At 48.1% G+C, this 15,867-nt stretch overlaps 1 protein-coding gene across 3 annotated transcripts in view; it reads left to right on the top strand.

Moving 5' to 3' along the window:
* Positions 1-10,793: 10,793 nt before the first annotated feature.
* STK32B (serine/threonine kinase 32B) overlaps positions 10,794-15,867 on the top strand; it is a 336,677-nt gene continuing 331,603 nt past the window's right edge. The window contains exon 1 of one of the 3 annotated variants that reach the window (XM_058546713.1): positions 10,794-11,076. In XM_058546713.1, coding sequence (XP_058402696.1) covers positions 11,025-11,076 — 52 coding nt within the window. In that variant the 5' untranslated portion in view covers positions 10,794-11,024. The remainder of the gene's footprint in view (positions 11,077-15,867) is intronic. The other 2 variants (XM_058546711.1, XM_058546712.1) reach the window with 2 other exon arrangements.

The following is a 15,867-nucleotide window of genomic DNA, read 5'->3' as shown; positions in this document are numbered from 1 at the left end:
CTTCCTTTGGAGGACAGACCCTTCTGGGTGCCCAGCAGAGTATGCTGGCCCAGCACACTTCTCTGAGGATGTCACCCCCCTGCCACCTTGGCCTTATAATTTTCTCTTTCTCCGTAAAGTCTATCCCTTCACCCATATCATGTAGCTTTGTGGAGCTTGCCAGACCCAGGGGCACAACATCCGGGACCTACTTGGTATAAGAGTCTGTCCACCATTAACCCCCGTTATCTTCTCTACTGTCTTGAGAATTTAAAAAGGAAATACTCTTCAAGAACTTAAGCTAATGGGGGAGACCAATATGCAAAGCTCCACATTCTAGACGGCATGATAAGTTCTGTAATATGGGAATGAATGCATTTGGGGGGAAGCTCTGAACTTGAGATAAAGATTAACTCTGTCCCAGTCAATCAGAGAAGGCTTCCCCAAGGAGGTGATCCTGGAGTGTATCAGCCTTCGCTGGACCACTTCCTTATTCCCCTGTGTTTTCTGGGGTTACCTCAATAATAAAACGTTGCATTCACATCCTCTTTTCAAGATTGCTTCTGCGGGGCCTGGTCTAAGACTTACCGTTTTTTAAACACTAAATTTATGTCCTGGCCCACCTATCACCACCCTGCGGAACTGTGCTCCAGGAATTCCAGTTTGGAGGACACTAGGCTGGGTGATCTCTGAAGTCCTTCCTGGTTTAACATTCTGTTCTAACTTTTCGCTGTGCAAAGCAGGTGAGACAGGGTCATTCTAACGGCATGGGCTTTTAATTTTAAGTAAAGCAAATGTGCATTTAAGTTTAGACTATGCATTCTACTAGCTGTGTGACCTTGGGCAATGCATTAGTTTCCTGTGGCTGCTGTAAAAGTATCACAAACTGGATGGCTGAAAACAATAGAAACTTATTTTCTCACAGTTCTGGAGGCCAGAAGTCAGTCCAAAATCAAGGTGTCGGCATGTTGGTTCCTTCTGGAGTCTGTGAGGGAGAATCAGTTCATGCTTCTCTCCCAGCTTTCGGTGGTTGCCGGCAATCCTCGGTGATCCTTGGTTCATAGAGGGTCACTTCGGTCTCTGACTCTGTCTCTGTCCTTACATAGCATTCTCTCCGTGTGTCTCTGTGTCCAAATTTCCCTCTTCTTATAAAACACCCATCCTTGGATTAGGCCCATCCTAATCCAGTATGACCTCAGTTTAACTTGATTACAACTGCAAAGACCTTATTTCCAAATAAGGTCACATTTACAGGTTGCAGGTATTAGGACTTGAACATACCTTTTTGGAGGACACAATTCAACCCATAATAGGTGAGTTGCCTAACCTCTCTGAATTCACTGTCCCATTTGGTAAAAACAAGGATGAAAATAAGGCTAAGAGAATTAAATGCTAAAATATGTGTCAAATACTTTGCCTAGATCCTGGCCATATTAAGCTTTTAGTAAATGGTAGCTGGGATTTTTGGTGGGTGGACGTTATCAGCCAGAGCATCCAGAGCCCTGGGTCTACCAGAAGGCCTCAGATTTTCTTAAGGCTTTACAGCAACTGAGCTGTCATCTATAGATAGTGGCTCTGCTGAGTCAGCCTCAGAGAAATGTCATCAATAACGAAGGAAAAGCTTGGAGTTTTCCCTCTCTGAGTTGAGAAACGGGGCCTAGAAGGGAAGACCTTCAGCTCATTCCCATATATTTCTGGAAGAATAGCCGAGGTTCTCCTGGGGAGAAAAAGGCATGAAATTTGGATCAAAGAGGTCAGAGTTGGAATCTCTGAGCCAACCTTCACTGACCACGTGCACTTGGGCTAGTAATACCTCTGAGCCCCGGTTTCTTTCCTTCTATTCCCTCCTTCCCATACCTATGATATTGCTGTCATTTGTCTCATTATCCGTGTGCTATAATCATCCAATACATCGCTACTCTCATTACTTTATTTATTTATCTTTTTGTGAGGAAGATCAGCCCTGTGCTAACATCTGCCAATCCTCCTCTTTTTTTGCTGAGGAAGACTGGCCCTGGGCTAACACCCGTGCCCATCTTCCTCCACTTTATATGGGACGTCGCCACAGCATGGCTTGGCAAGCTGTGCGTCGGTGGGTGTGTGCCTGGGATAAGAACCGGTGAACCCCAGGCTGCCGCAGCGGACTTAACTGCTTGTGCCACTGGGCCGGCCCCAACTACTCTCATTACTTTAAACAGTTCTTTTTTTAGATCAATTAAAAATAAGAATTATAAAGGAATTTATTTTATCTTCATTTATTCCTTCTCTTATCCTCTTCCTTTCTTTATATAGATCCTAGTTTCTGACCTATAACATTTTCCTTCTCCCTGAAGATCTTCTTTTAACATATTTTGTAGGGCAGGTCTGCTGGCGATGAAGTCACTCAGTTTTTGTTTGAGAAAGTCTTTATTTCTCCTTCACTTTGGAAAGATAATTTTGCTAGATGTAGAATTCCAGGTTGATGGGGGTGGTAATGCAGAAAGGTATGAACGAATTGGAGGCCATTATTGCAATAATCTACCTACTTAATCCCCTAATGGTCTGTGCCTTATTCATCATAGGATTTGGGGCTCTGCATTGTGGTTGCCCTGAAATTGGGCATATTTCATGGTGATGGCTGCCCATTATCTATTTTTTTTTGGTGAGGAAGATTTGCCATGAGTTAACATCTGTTGCCAATCTTTCTCTATTTTTTATGTGGGTCATTGCCACAGCATGGCTGACGAGTGGTGTAGGTCTGCGCCTGGGATCCAAACCTGAAAACCCAGGCCACTGAAGCAGAGCGTGCCGAACTTAACCACTATACCATGAGGCTGGCCCTCCCATTATCTTTCGAATGGACTTTTTTTTAATTCTGGGGAAGGAAATTTCCACTTTATGAATCCTGCAACTGTAATGGAGAATCATAACCCAATTTCCCAGCTTCCTTTGCAGCTAGGACAGATCATGTGACTTAGAGTCTACCAGTCAGGTACAACCAAAGGAGATTTGGCTTCAGAAGAAAGACATTGGTCATAGTGTTACGCCTCCTGCTCAGCATCTCCAATGCTGGTGCCTAGAAGCAATGGGATAGTTCCTGCAGCCTGTTCAATGGGGCGTTATGGTCATGGTTACTGGCTGCATCAATGTTCTGGGCATCCCAGGGATGTGGAAACTAATGAATATCCTGTATAGTTTCCTTTTATGCTTATATGACCATTTATTCTACTCTCTGCAACAAAGAATCCTGAGTGTGCACTTGTCTGTAAGTGTAACTTTCTTACCTGTAACAAATACCATTCCTGCCTAACTCAAAGGTTTATGTAAATATGATGACACATGCTAAAGTGCTCTGAAAGTAGCCAGGTGCATGGAGTACAGAGACTCTAGCAGTAATGTTTGTTTTCTTCCCCACTGAATTCCCAGTTTTAGCACAGCGCCTGGAATGGAGTAGGTGCTCAATGAATACCAGCTGAGAAAATGCTGCAGTCATCACAACTTGCACTGGGAATCACCATCACCAACTTTCCCACCCCTTCTCCACTCAGCAGGCCCCTATGGCTCTGATTATGTGAATTGGGTCCAGGTGTCTCTGAAGTCAGAAACTCCACAAGATCGGGCCAGACTAGAAGACGGCGATGTTTCCTAACGAGTAATCAAGTGGACCCTAGCAAGTAGGAGCAGGTTTTGCCAGCAATGATTCATATAAGGATGGAAGGAACCATAGCTTGTGCTGCTGGTATTTTGAGGCAAACACTTTCAAAATTCCAACTGACAGTCACAGAAATACTGTTTTATAATTACATATTAAATACCAAGGCAAGGGTGGCATTTTAAACTGCATACAACAGATCTCTAGCAAGAGTTTGAATGTATCGTGTGGAAATTGGTATTCTGATGGACTAGACTGGTGTCTCCCAGCATCAACACTATTGACATTTTGGGAGGGAGATTTCTTTGTTGTAGGGGGCTGTCCTGTGCATTGTAGAATGTGTACCAGCATCCCTGGTCTCCAGTCACTAGAGTCCAGTAGCACTGCTTTCCCCCACCCCAGTCATGACAATCAAAAATGTCCCCGGGCATTGCCAAATGTCCCCTCGGCAGGGGAGCAACCCCCATTGAGAACTATTGGGCTAGAGCAATATTTCTCATGCTACCAAATCAGTATCTGTTCATCTGTCTTGAGCCCTTGGTAGGCAGCAGGCACTCTGCTGGGTACTTTGATTTAAAGTTCACAATAATGCTATAAGATAGGAAAATTATCCACAGTTTACAAATGAATAAGTTGAAAGGAAATGACTTGTTCAAACTGAATGACTGAATAATGGATGAGTGGTCCAACAGTCAGTGATGGGTTTAGATCACAACCAGCTCTTCTCATTCCCAGGCTGGGACTCTTACCACTGCAGAACCTAAGGTTCACTGCTAGTAAATGCCAATTGCTCTGCAGACATAAGGAAGCAGACCTAGACTGAGGATGTCTTGAGGACTCTGGGAACCAGCTCTGACAGACGAACTTTCCCAAAGCAAACCAAGAACTCCTGGTTGTGTTGAAATGAAAGATAAAGATGGTTCTTTTCCAGAGAACAGCTCTGGGGAGGCTCTAAAGACTCCAAGATTAACATGTCACCATGTTTCAGCTTCCACTCCCCTACAGCACTGCTTTTACTTACCATTGCACTGTTTTCTTCATTGGTTTGTGAGGCTGGCATGGGGACTTGTCATTTGTGTACCCGCTGGTGCCTCGCGTGTAATAAGCCCATGTTTGTTGAGTGGATGAATGAATAACTGAAAGGGGGCAGGAAAGAAGGTGACGGAGGTGAGTGTGTGTCACATCTCTTTGCTCCCTCTTAGAACCTCCGCTCTCCATCCTTTGTTTGGAAGACACTCGGCTAAGACAACGCCCGTCACCACTGTGTTCCCAAGTGACCCTCAGTTCTGAGAAACAACATGACAGAATTTTAGTACTGGAAGAATTCTTAGACATGATCGCATCTATATCCGATCTGGTTCATGAATCATCCCTATAATATTCCTGAGATGCCCATGAAACCCCTTCAGTTGTTCTTCTGTTCATTCATTCTTTCCATTTGCTGGATGTCTATGTGCCCATGTTGTTCTAGATATAAGGGAGGATGACGATGATGACGATGACCTTGGCATTGAAACAATCTGTATTAGTTAAATAATGGGCTAAACTGCTGAACCAAAGAAACCCTTAAATTCAAAATACAGTAGTTTAATTATGATAGTGTAATCATCTCTCTTAACAGTCCAGAGGTAGGCAGACGATCCAAGTCCAGTAGGGCATTCTGCTACATCCAGGGACCCGGGCTCCTTCTGCCTGGTTGCTCTGTTACTCCCTAGGGTGCAGTCCTGTTGGGCAGGGCTGAAGCTGGCTCACACGATCATGTCCAGATCACAGCTTACAGGAGGGGGATGAGAGAGTACAGTAGTCCTGCACATAATTTCTCACATTCTATTGGCTGGAACTTAGTCACATGGCCACTCCTACCTGCAAAAGAAGCTGGGAAATGTAGTCTTTGTAGCCACATGCCCAGCTAAAACTGGGTGTGTGTGTATTCTGTTTTTAAAAAGAAAGAAGGGGAAAATGGATACCAAAGATCAAGATCAACACATAGTAGTCTTTGCCATACAGCACAACTCCTTTAATCTTTCATTTTACAGATAGGGAAACTGAGGCCCTGAGAGGAGAAGTAGCTTATCTGAGGTCACATAATGAGGCAGTGGCAGTAGAACTTTTAAGGCCTGTCTCCTGCCTCCGAGACCACACACTTTCCCCCTCAACACATGGTGTCTTTTAGTAAATCATTATTATTACTTCTGCTTCATGTGGTTTCTGCTTTCTAAAAGAAGAATTTATTCTCCCTGATATAGACTATTCTATAGATCAGTAGTTCTTAGTCTTTTTCTTCGGGGGCGAGGGGTAGATTCAGCGAGCCTGTTAAGGAACTGTGAAAGACTTTAACTCTCTCCCCATAAAATCCTGAAATCTGCCATCATGTATTCACACACACACACACACACACACACACACACCCCAACACACACACACACACACACACACACACACACGCACAAACTCAAGTACAAGTTTCAGAATGTCCATGACGACTCCTTCTGGCCCCTAAGAATCCCTAGAAACCCAGGCGGAAATACAATGAAACATGCTCCATGGATGCTGCATTTGGCAGCTACGGAGCCTTCCTGCTGACCCCGCTGGTTCACATTACAGCTAGTATTCTCTGCAAACACTTAATTTGAGGTCGCCATGGAGCTACTATGCAAGTCGCTTTAACACAAGAATGAAGAGCCTGGAATTGCTGGGCTACCAAGCTCCAAACTATGAAAAAGCCTCCAGGGAAGTTTTAGAATGCCAAGAAATGCAGACACACCACATTAGTAGCAATTTATGGACCCTTATTTTGAGTGAGTGCACACACAGACTCAACAATAAAAGGGTTACTCTGGAGTTACTATTTTTTTCATCATTAGGGATAGTTTGCTATCTGAGTGAGATGATTTTCAACAACAGAACTAAATGTGCAAACTATTCCTTACCTTGCCACAAAACAGCCTTTATCATTTTTTTCCTGTATAGTGTACAATGCTGCCAAACAGAACATATTGAAATAGAGAGCAAGCAGACGGTATTTACTCTAAGTGAACCAGAATCAAGTTTTAAATAAAATAGGCTTAACAGAAACGATAACAAAATCTGATCTAGCAGACTCTAAAAAATGGCTTGGCACAGAAGACACCCTGCCCCGGGGAATTACATTAGCTTCTACAGCACGATCGTGTTACATAAAATTAAAGGTTACGGCCGCTGGAGTTTATAGCTTCAAATTCAAGTGTGGTGAATGCTTAATCATGTCCTCAATGATAGGAATCGCAGCCCCAGTAATCTACTCAGGAAAACTTAAGGCAGAAAAAGATTCGCAACTCTTATTTCTGTGCCTATCTTGGGGATTTGAGAAGTAACACGGAATCATGTGCTCAGTCCCTTTCAGATTCATCGGAGACCCCCAGACCACGACTTCCATGGTCTTTTCACAGTCAACCTTCCAGAAAAGTCAGATCGGCTTGGCACAGAGACGCAGAAGGCTTTTATTGTATTTATTATTTTTTTGCACAGAGTTGTAAGACCATACAAAGCCTTATCAGTGTGTGAGCCAGGCAAGAGGGCAAGACCGGGAGCTGGCTTCAACTAGAACACAGCTGAAGCCAAGCTCAGCCATTCTCTCTGGAGGGGACTGGACAGCACTCAACCCTGTGCAGGAGGCAGAAGAGGAATGCGCTGACTTCAAAATAATTCAGCCAGAGTGTGTCGGTAGCATGTGACCAATATCTTCAGTGATGAAGACTCATGACTAGGGTTCTGGAGGCTTCCACCCTGAGCTACCTGTGGAGTTCTGCAGCCCCACAGCAAGGAACGCCTGGAGCCACCAGAAGCTAGAAGAGGCCTGGAACCGATCCCCCCTCAGGGCCTCCAGAGGGAACCCACCCTGCTGACACCTTGATTTTGGACTTCCGGCCTCCAAAACAGTGAGAGAATATATTTCTGCTGCTTTAAGCCACCACCAAGTTTGTGGTAACTTGCCACAGCAGCCATAGGAAACTAATACAATAACTGGCATTAAGGACAAGCCATTGGACACTCTGAGCCTCTTTTTCTCCACCTGTAAAATGGGGATGACCATAGCACCCCCCTCATGTCAGACAGTGACTGTAGTGATGAACTGCGAAACATGCCTTACAAAATCAGGTGGAGTTTAGTGTTCGTGAGGTTTTTTTCAAAAGGAAAGTATTTACCATTGTTTTTACTGATTAGTAAAATAAAATGTAAAATAATGCAAAAGTACTTAAAAAAAAGAAAATGAAAATAATCTGAATTTCACAACTCTGGAAAGAGCCGCTTTTCCATGTCCTTTCTTTCAGATGTGATATATATGCTCACTTTGTGGATTTAAATCTCAGGCCCACCACTTCTCAATCATGTGGCCTCGGCAGAGCCTCTCTCTGCTTTTGTCTCCTTGAGTACGGGGATGATGGTAACACCACCTGCCGGGTTTGCTATGAGGATTAAAAGGGGTAACTCGTGACAAGCACTTGAAATAACAGGGCCTGGCACGTCATCTATAAATGGGGAGAGGAACAGGGAAGGGGTTGCCTGGAGGGCCGAGCATGCTGCAAAGTGTTGGCACAGAGCCTGGCACACAGAGAGCCCTCAATATGTGTACACTGTCGTTGCTATTTTGACGCTGTGTTCCAGCGACTTGGAACTGCTCCCAGCTTCTGCAGAACGCCCTTCTCTCCTGGCCTCAGGGGTTTTGCACAGGCTGCACCTCTCTTCTTCCCACCTGGCTGATCCCTCGTTGCCCTTCCAGACTCAGCTCACGCACTGTCTCTTTCAGGACACATTTTTTGACCCCACATGTGTTTCCGGTGCCCCCCACCCCCCTGTCCTCACAGCCTGCTTATCCCCCCACACCCCAATCAAACTATGTCCCATTCGGTGAGTACTCTCTGTGTGCCACACCTAACTTCCAACCTGCAACTCCATGAAAGCAGACCCTGTCTCACTCCTTGCTGGGTCTGTCCCAGCACCTAGCCCAGGGCCCGCCCACAATGAGTGTTCAGAAGATGCTTGTTCAACAAAGGAGGAAGAGGAAGGAACAAATGCTCATGACTCTTCTCTGGGGGACCCTCTGCCTTCTCTGACTCTCGGGGCTGGGACAAGTGCCTCCTGTGTCCCCACAGCCTCCTGGGATCTGTTCCACCACAGCACAAATCATGATCATAGTCTTTGCATGCAGGACTGGTAGTTTAATATATGCATAAGTCAGCTCTGCTGCGATGATGCTGTGAAACGAGCACCCTCCCCCCATCTCCATAGCTTACAAGAACAGATATTTTTCTTACTCATGAGCCTACAGCTCTGCTTCAGGATGTTCTGATCTACTCTTTGGGTCTCTCATTCTGGGAACAGAGCTCCCCAGGGCCAGCTGTTCTCATGGGGGATGGCAAAAGCATGAGAAAGCTGAAACATCCACCACTGGCTGTAGCAGTCCTACGGCAAGTTCCATATCAGTGGTGTAGGGGGGCAGGAAACACCCCCTCATCCCAGGGAGCCAGGGCAAGGCAGGGAGAGAAGCAGGAATTGTGAGCAAATAGTACAATTTCCACAAGAGCTCATGACTGAGGATAATAACGAACACCCCCTATGATCCAGGCACCCACACAGGAGGGGGAAGTGCTATCTTTACCCCGATTTTACAGATGAACAAACTGAGGCCAGAAGAGGTTAAGTAATTTACCCAGTCAGCCTGCTAGCGAGTGGCAAAGGGGGACGAAACCTGAGGAAACTGTGGCTGTCCCCATTCCTTCCCCAGCCTCTTGAGGTAGGGGCTGTATCTCCTTTATCCTGCCTTCAGTGTGTTGCCTGGTGAAGACTGGCCACTCTGTCAATGCTTGTCGGCAGAATGAAAGGCAAGTAATATTATTTGTTACATGCTAGGCAGGTTACCTTCTTTTATAAATATCGTCTGATATAATCCACACAGCAACCCTGGGGAGTTAGCCTCCATCTTCCCATTTCACAGATGAACACTCCAAGGCGGACACACAGCCAGTAAATGGCAGAACCAAGTCTGTAAATGAGGCTTGTCTGACCCCGAGGCCTAGCGTTCGGGGCCAATCCTGAAACTTCAGCTGGTCGGACCCGATGGGGCTGGCTCCAGCTTTTCAGCTCTTTCCCGTTGCCTCAAAGCACAGACAGTGGCTTAAGGCGCCCAGCAGATGGCAGGATGTGGCCGAAGATTCCCCGCAGCCAGGCGGGCTGGGCGGGCGGGACTGCCCCGCGCGGTAACCTGCGGGTCCGCGCTCGCCCCACTCCCGCCCCACGAGCCTTGCGGCGCAGCCATGGCACCCCCATCTTTAGCACCCCTGTCCCTGGCGCGTCTCCGCCAGGGGTCTGGCTCCCCAGCTCCCGCCGTCAGGGTCCCACGGACGCAGATGCTCTGAGACCACACAGTACAGTTCGGAGCAATCTCGAGGACCACGCCCAGCCACTCCTAGGGAGAACGGTTTTGGACAAACCACGCCCCTTTTGGGCCTCAGTTTCCCCACGTACAATGAAAGGGTCAGATTGGGCCCTAAAGGGTCTAGACTCTACTTTCATTCAGTAAACATTTAGAACCACATTAAGAAGAAAAGCGTCTGTTGGAAAACAGGTAGACACACCACGGCCCAGGGTTCAGCCCGAATGGGCAGATACGGCCCAACGGGGCGTCCTGGGGGCCCCCTTCGCAGCCAGGACCGACCAACTAGTGACCAAAGTGCTCCTTTCCCTCTGAACCTGTCAGCCTGCCTCTAAGATGGGGAACGGTGATTGTTCTAGCGGCTGGTGTGTTGAGAGGTGACGTGGCATGGTGTGCACAAGGCGCGAAGCCGGCCCGGCACGTAGTAGGTGCTCACGATTCGCTTACTGCCTGGAGGGAGCGCCCCGACGCCGGCAGCACCGGGCTGACCCTGCACTCGGCTCGGCTGGGTGGGTGGGGAGGCGGCGGTCCCCCGTTCCCGGCCCCCCTCCACCTGGGGCTGCACTCCCCCATCGTGCCCGCCGCGCCCCCTCCTCCAGGCTGCCCCCCGGGCTGCGCTCGCCCGCCGCGCCCCCTCCACGCGGCTCCCGCCGGTTCCCTCCTCCTCCTCCTCCGCCCGCGCCGCCTCGCGTCTCCCGCCCGCTGCAGCCGGCGAGGAGCGCGGCTCGGTGGCCCCGGCGCGGGGAGCTCCCGGGTTCCCGGGCGGGCGGGCGGCGCGGCGGGCTCCCCGGGCCGGCGCAGCCGGGGGCGCCCGGGAGGAGGGGGCGCGGCGGGCGCGGTCCCCGCCCCTGCGCGCGCTCGGGCCCCTCCGGCGGGGCGCGCGGCTGCAGCCCGGCTGGGCGCTCCCGGCTCCCCGCAGCCCGCAGCCGCGTCCCGCACGCCGCCCCCCGCGCCCGGCCGGGCATGTAGCAGCGGCAGCGGCGGCAGGCGCCGCGGCGGAATATGGGCGGGCACCACTCCCACAAGCCCCCCGTGTTTGACGAGAATGAGGAAGGTAAGAGGGCGAGGGCGCCCGCTCTGCCCGCCCCCCGGCCCCCGGGCATCCCCCCCTCCCTCCCCTGTGCTGAGCGCCGGCCGGGGCTGCCTCCGAGCCAATCCCCGTGTGTCGGGGCCGCTTGGGGCCGGCGGTGCCGAGAGGGGCGCGGAGCCCCACGCCGTCCCTTGGGGGAGCAGAAGGCAGGAGCTGGCTTCGGAGGCGAGTCCGGGTGTCGCTCGGGCTCCTGCTCCCGGGGAAGCCGAGGTCGCCTTCAGAGCCCGGGGCTGAAGGAGGCGGCGTGTGTGTGTGTGTGTGTGTGTGTGTGTGTGTGTGTGTGTGTTGATGCTCACGACGCATTTGGTCTCGCGCACCGGCAGGTTCCGCGCTGCTCTCCTCATTCGCCCAGGACAGCCTAGGGAAACTTTTCTTGGTTCAACTCCGTGACTGCGGGGAAGGCGTCCGACCGGTGGCAGCCTCGCTGGTGGAGCAGTGGTGTAGGCAATCCCACCTCTTCTGAACTCCGGGGCTGGGGGGTCCTTGCAGCTCGGGTCGCTGGAGCTCTGTATTTGGACTAGCAGACCCCCGTTTCCGGCTCTGTGTGTCCGTAGGCAACTTAACGTCTCTGAAACCTTTGTTTCCTCACCTATGAGATGAGAATTATGACACCACCTACTACCTTACGGAGTTATTTGAAGCTTAACCGCTGTAATCCATGTGAAAAGTGCCTTATAAATGTAATAGTACAGAGTTCTGCACATGTTGTTTGTTATCTGTTAACTCTGTGCCTCCAAAAGCCGGGTTTCCCACTGCGCTGGCTTCTCATCTCCACCATGCCCCACATGAGAGCCAGGACGCACTGAGCACATGCTATGTGCTCAGTTCTAGGGCTTTGTATGTGGTCCCTCAGTCCTCACAGCAACCGGGTGAGGTGGATGCTTTTGTTGTTCCATTTCACAGTTGAAGAAAGGGACATGTCCTAGGCACAGCTTGTAAGGGGCAGAGCTGGCTTTGAGGCTGGACCGTCTGCCCCAGAGGCAGTGCTTCTCGTCACAGCCCCGGGCATAGGGTTGTGCACACAGATCATGGTTTCTAGAAGTAACAAGGCTGTGGGTGGTAGTCAGACACTCCCCTGGACAGCCCCTCTCAAAAGGATACCCGAATACAGTCAATATAATTAGTGAGTCAGACCCACCTGTTCCTTTCTTAAAGGCGTTCCTAGTCTGGTGGCTCTGAATAGTCAGTGACCATGCATGGTGATAAGGACAATGAGGGGGGTCAGTGCAGGGAGTTGGGGACATGAGGAGGCCCAAGGCCTTCCTAGTTGTTTAGTCTGGTGCAGGGGCAGGTGGGGAGCGGAAGTGGACAGAGGAGAGGTAGGCAGGGAGGTGTGGAGGCCCTTGTATGTGGCTGAGTCTTCCCCAGACAGGTTCACATTGACCCTGAACTTCTCCTCTGAGGTCAAAGTGCTCTTGACACTGAAATCAGCATTTGCAGGTGTGCTGTGCTATGCGACAGCCTACTTGGAGTGTGCGTGGGACAAGCCTGTCCCCTTGGAGCACTCTTGTCCTGTGAGGTTATATTCAGAGCTGCTCAGACCCTATGAGAAGATAGACTCATTCACAGAGAGAGGGGACAGCTTAGGCCAAAAACTTTCTATTCTCAACAAGTCAAAGGCTTCCTATCTATTTTTGAGAAGGGATATATATTAGTCTGCTTAGGCTGTCATAACAAGATACCACAGATGCTTAAACAACAGAATTTATTGTTGGTGGTGGATTAAACAACAGAAATTCATTTTCTCACTGTTATGGAGGCTGAAAGTCCAAGATCAAGGAGACAGCAGGGTTGGTCTCTGGTGAGTCCTCTCTTCCTGGCTTACAGACGGCCACCTTCTCCCTGTGTCCTCACATGGCCTTCCTCTGTGCACTCGAGGACATATAGAGAGATCTCTGGTGTCTCTTCCTCTTCTTATAAGAACGCCAGTCCTATGGGGCTAGGGCCCCACCCTTATGACCTCACTTAACATTGATTATCTCCTTAAAGGCTCTATCTCCAAATACAGTCACATTGGGGGTTGGAGCTTCAACATTTGAAGTTTTGGGGGACACAGTTCAGCCCATAGCAGGATCCTTTGATGAAAACCATGGTCTCTCTTCCCAGAAGAAAGCACAAACTTACACCTCACCCCCAGTTTTAGGAGTTCATGGTTCTAGCCTGGGTCAAAGGTCATGCTCTAGGTAATTTTCTTAGCATTTTTCTTTCTCTTCTATTTACAGAGGAAATTTGCCTCCCTTATATTGACAGCTATCTCTATCGTTTATCCCAGAAAATGTGCTTTAAAATATTAATTTGCAAAATAGTTGTATCTGGCATAGCCAACCTTTTGATTTTCCTGCTGTTGTTCCTCATTCCAAAAGAGGATCAGCCCAAGGTCAACTGCCTGTTTCCGGGCAGTTGAAATACAAGGTTAGGACTCTTCTCATTGTGCCAGCTTCCAGGTCTGTGAAACATTAACTTGCTTGATTTTGCCGGTATATTTCTTAATTATTTCTCTGTGCAAGTAAAACGCTGTTATTTGCCACCAATCAACTCATTATTTCATAGGCATTTACTGATCGTCTTTCCTGCCCCCACCCTCTCTGAGCTGTGCAGCAGGAGTATGGAGAAGGTGAAGGCAACGTCCTGACCCTCAGGGAGCACCCAGAGCAAATACACAGCCAGAACAATGCAGAGAGCTCTGGGGACTGGGGCATCCTAGAGGAGGGTCACTAACCCTGGGGCAGGGAGAAGGGGTTGGGGAGGACTTCCTCTTAGACCTGAGTGTTGCAGAAATGGTAGGAGTGACCAGGGAAGGTGGGGTTGGTAGAGGGGGGAAGGATGTTTACAGGGAGAGAGCAAAATGTGGAAAGGCAAATGGCAAAGAGGAATCATGGCTCATTGGGGAGATTGTGGGGGGTTTAGTGCTCCTGCAGTGTGGAGTGTGAGGCTGAAAGGCACAGGAGAGGGACCCTGAATGCCAGCCGGCCTTAAAGAGCCTAGTGGCCATGTGATTGGACTTGACCTTATAGGCATCTATAGTCACTGAAGGATTTTAAGCAGGGGAGTGACATGGTCCAGTGAAGGAACATGCTCTCCCAAGTCAGAGCTGTTGGGAGGTTGAAGATGCAAACACCCACCCAACTAGAGCAAGTCTGGTTTGTAAGCGATTTAATACTAAACCACGGCTGAAAATTTACCATTGGTCACTTGTACCAGGACTATCTACATTCTGATGGCAAAGGTTTAACTTGCTTCCAGATAATATACATCCAGGTAATACAACAGCTGTAACTTACCCATGTGTTGCATGGACTCCTTTTCATATCTAGTTGGGAATAATTATCACAACTCTGCCAGGGAGATCTCAGAATCTGCATTGTACTGGAGAGGTAACTGAGGACCTCAGGAAAATTGCCCAGGACCCCACGGCCTGTGTGTGGATGAGCTGGGACTCACACCCAGGTCTGTTTAACTCCAGAATTTGGTGCCTAACACTGTTCCCTGTACCGCCTCCGGAGGCCTATGGGAAAATTCCTCTCTCACGGATATGTCTGACCACATAGAATGAGACTAGCACACAGATCAGGCTCTGATAGAGATCTCTTCATACAGACATCGGTAGGAAGATAATAACAATACGTTCAGACAGCACTTGAGCGTTTACAATAATCATCTCAGATCCTATCTTCGAAAAAAAAACATTTGTGGAGCAGTTATATCATAATACAAGTTCTGGGAAGAAAAACAAAATCATCTACCATTCTAAATTCGTGTCAAAATTGCTTTTAAGTTGTTTTTTTCCCCCTCACTGTCCTTATCCATGTCTAGACGTTATTATGTAAATGTACACCTACCACAAATCAAATGATTTCTGCTTATTCTCTAAGCATCAGATTTTAAGTAGTTCATGTTGTAAGGTGTCTTCAAAATTAATATTTTAATGGGTTGTAATATTCCATCAAATGGAACTATCATAATTTACTTAAATATTTTCTTATTGTTAGACATGTAGGCTGTTATCAGTTTTCCGTCTTTATAAATAAGTTGCTTGAAAATATTATACATAAAGCACTTCTCTTCTTTTAAATGAATTCCTTCAAATGAGGTGCAAGGAGTGAGATTATTGGATCAAAGGGATTGCATGCTTTTTAGGACTCCAGAAATATGTTAAATTATGTTTCTAAAGGGTTTTTATCAATGTTTTATCAATTTATGGCCAGCATCCACATTTGGGGGTATCAATTTAACAACCTTGTAACCAGCTCTGGGTATTCTCATTTTAGATTGTCATGAGTTAAAGGGATATTTAAAAATGTGTTATTTCTACATTATTATTGGGCCAGGTAACTTCACAAGCAGCTGAGAACGTGAAAGCATCTTCTTGGTTTAAATAAAAATATACAAAAAAAGTCGTTTTCCTCTGGAGAAATTCAGATAGCTAATACTCCAGGTATTCAGACACCTGGTTACTGTGTTACATAATCACTCCCTAAAGCTGCAATCATGCTTCACCTGGAGGCAGTCTTTTGAACCTGGGGTGTCTTATGTCATTTGTGATTCACAAAGTGGCTGAAATCTCTGTGATGCTGGGTTTGCTCCCAACTTTGTCTCAGCTTTTTTAGAACTTTAGGCGAGCTCCCTCTTGTTACACCTTGGCTTCTGTACTTGTACCTGTTGTTGCTTCTGCATAAGGTGGAAACCAAAAATATTCTGCGAAAGCTCAGAATTGCTTGGAATAAACTTTCTCTTTAATACATAGAGTATGTACAG

This window comes from Diceros bicornis, chromosome 8 (genome assembly GCF_020826845.1).
Source record: "Diceros bicornis minor isolate mBicDic1 chromosome 8, mDicBic1.mat.cur, whole genome shotgun sequence".
In the NCBI taxonomy this organism is placed as follows: Eukaryota; Metazoa; Chordata; class Mammalia; order Perissodactyla; family Rhinocerotidae; genus Diceros; species Diceros bicornis.
The sequence above is the reverse complement of the archived record's forward strand: the minus strand, read 5'-3'. Positions and strand labels throughout refer to the sequence as shown.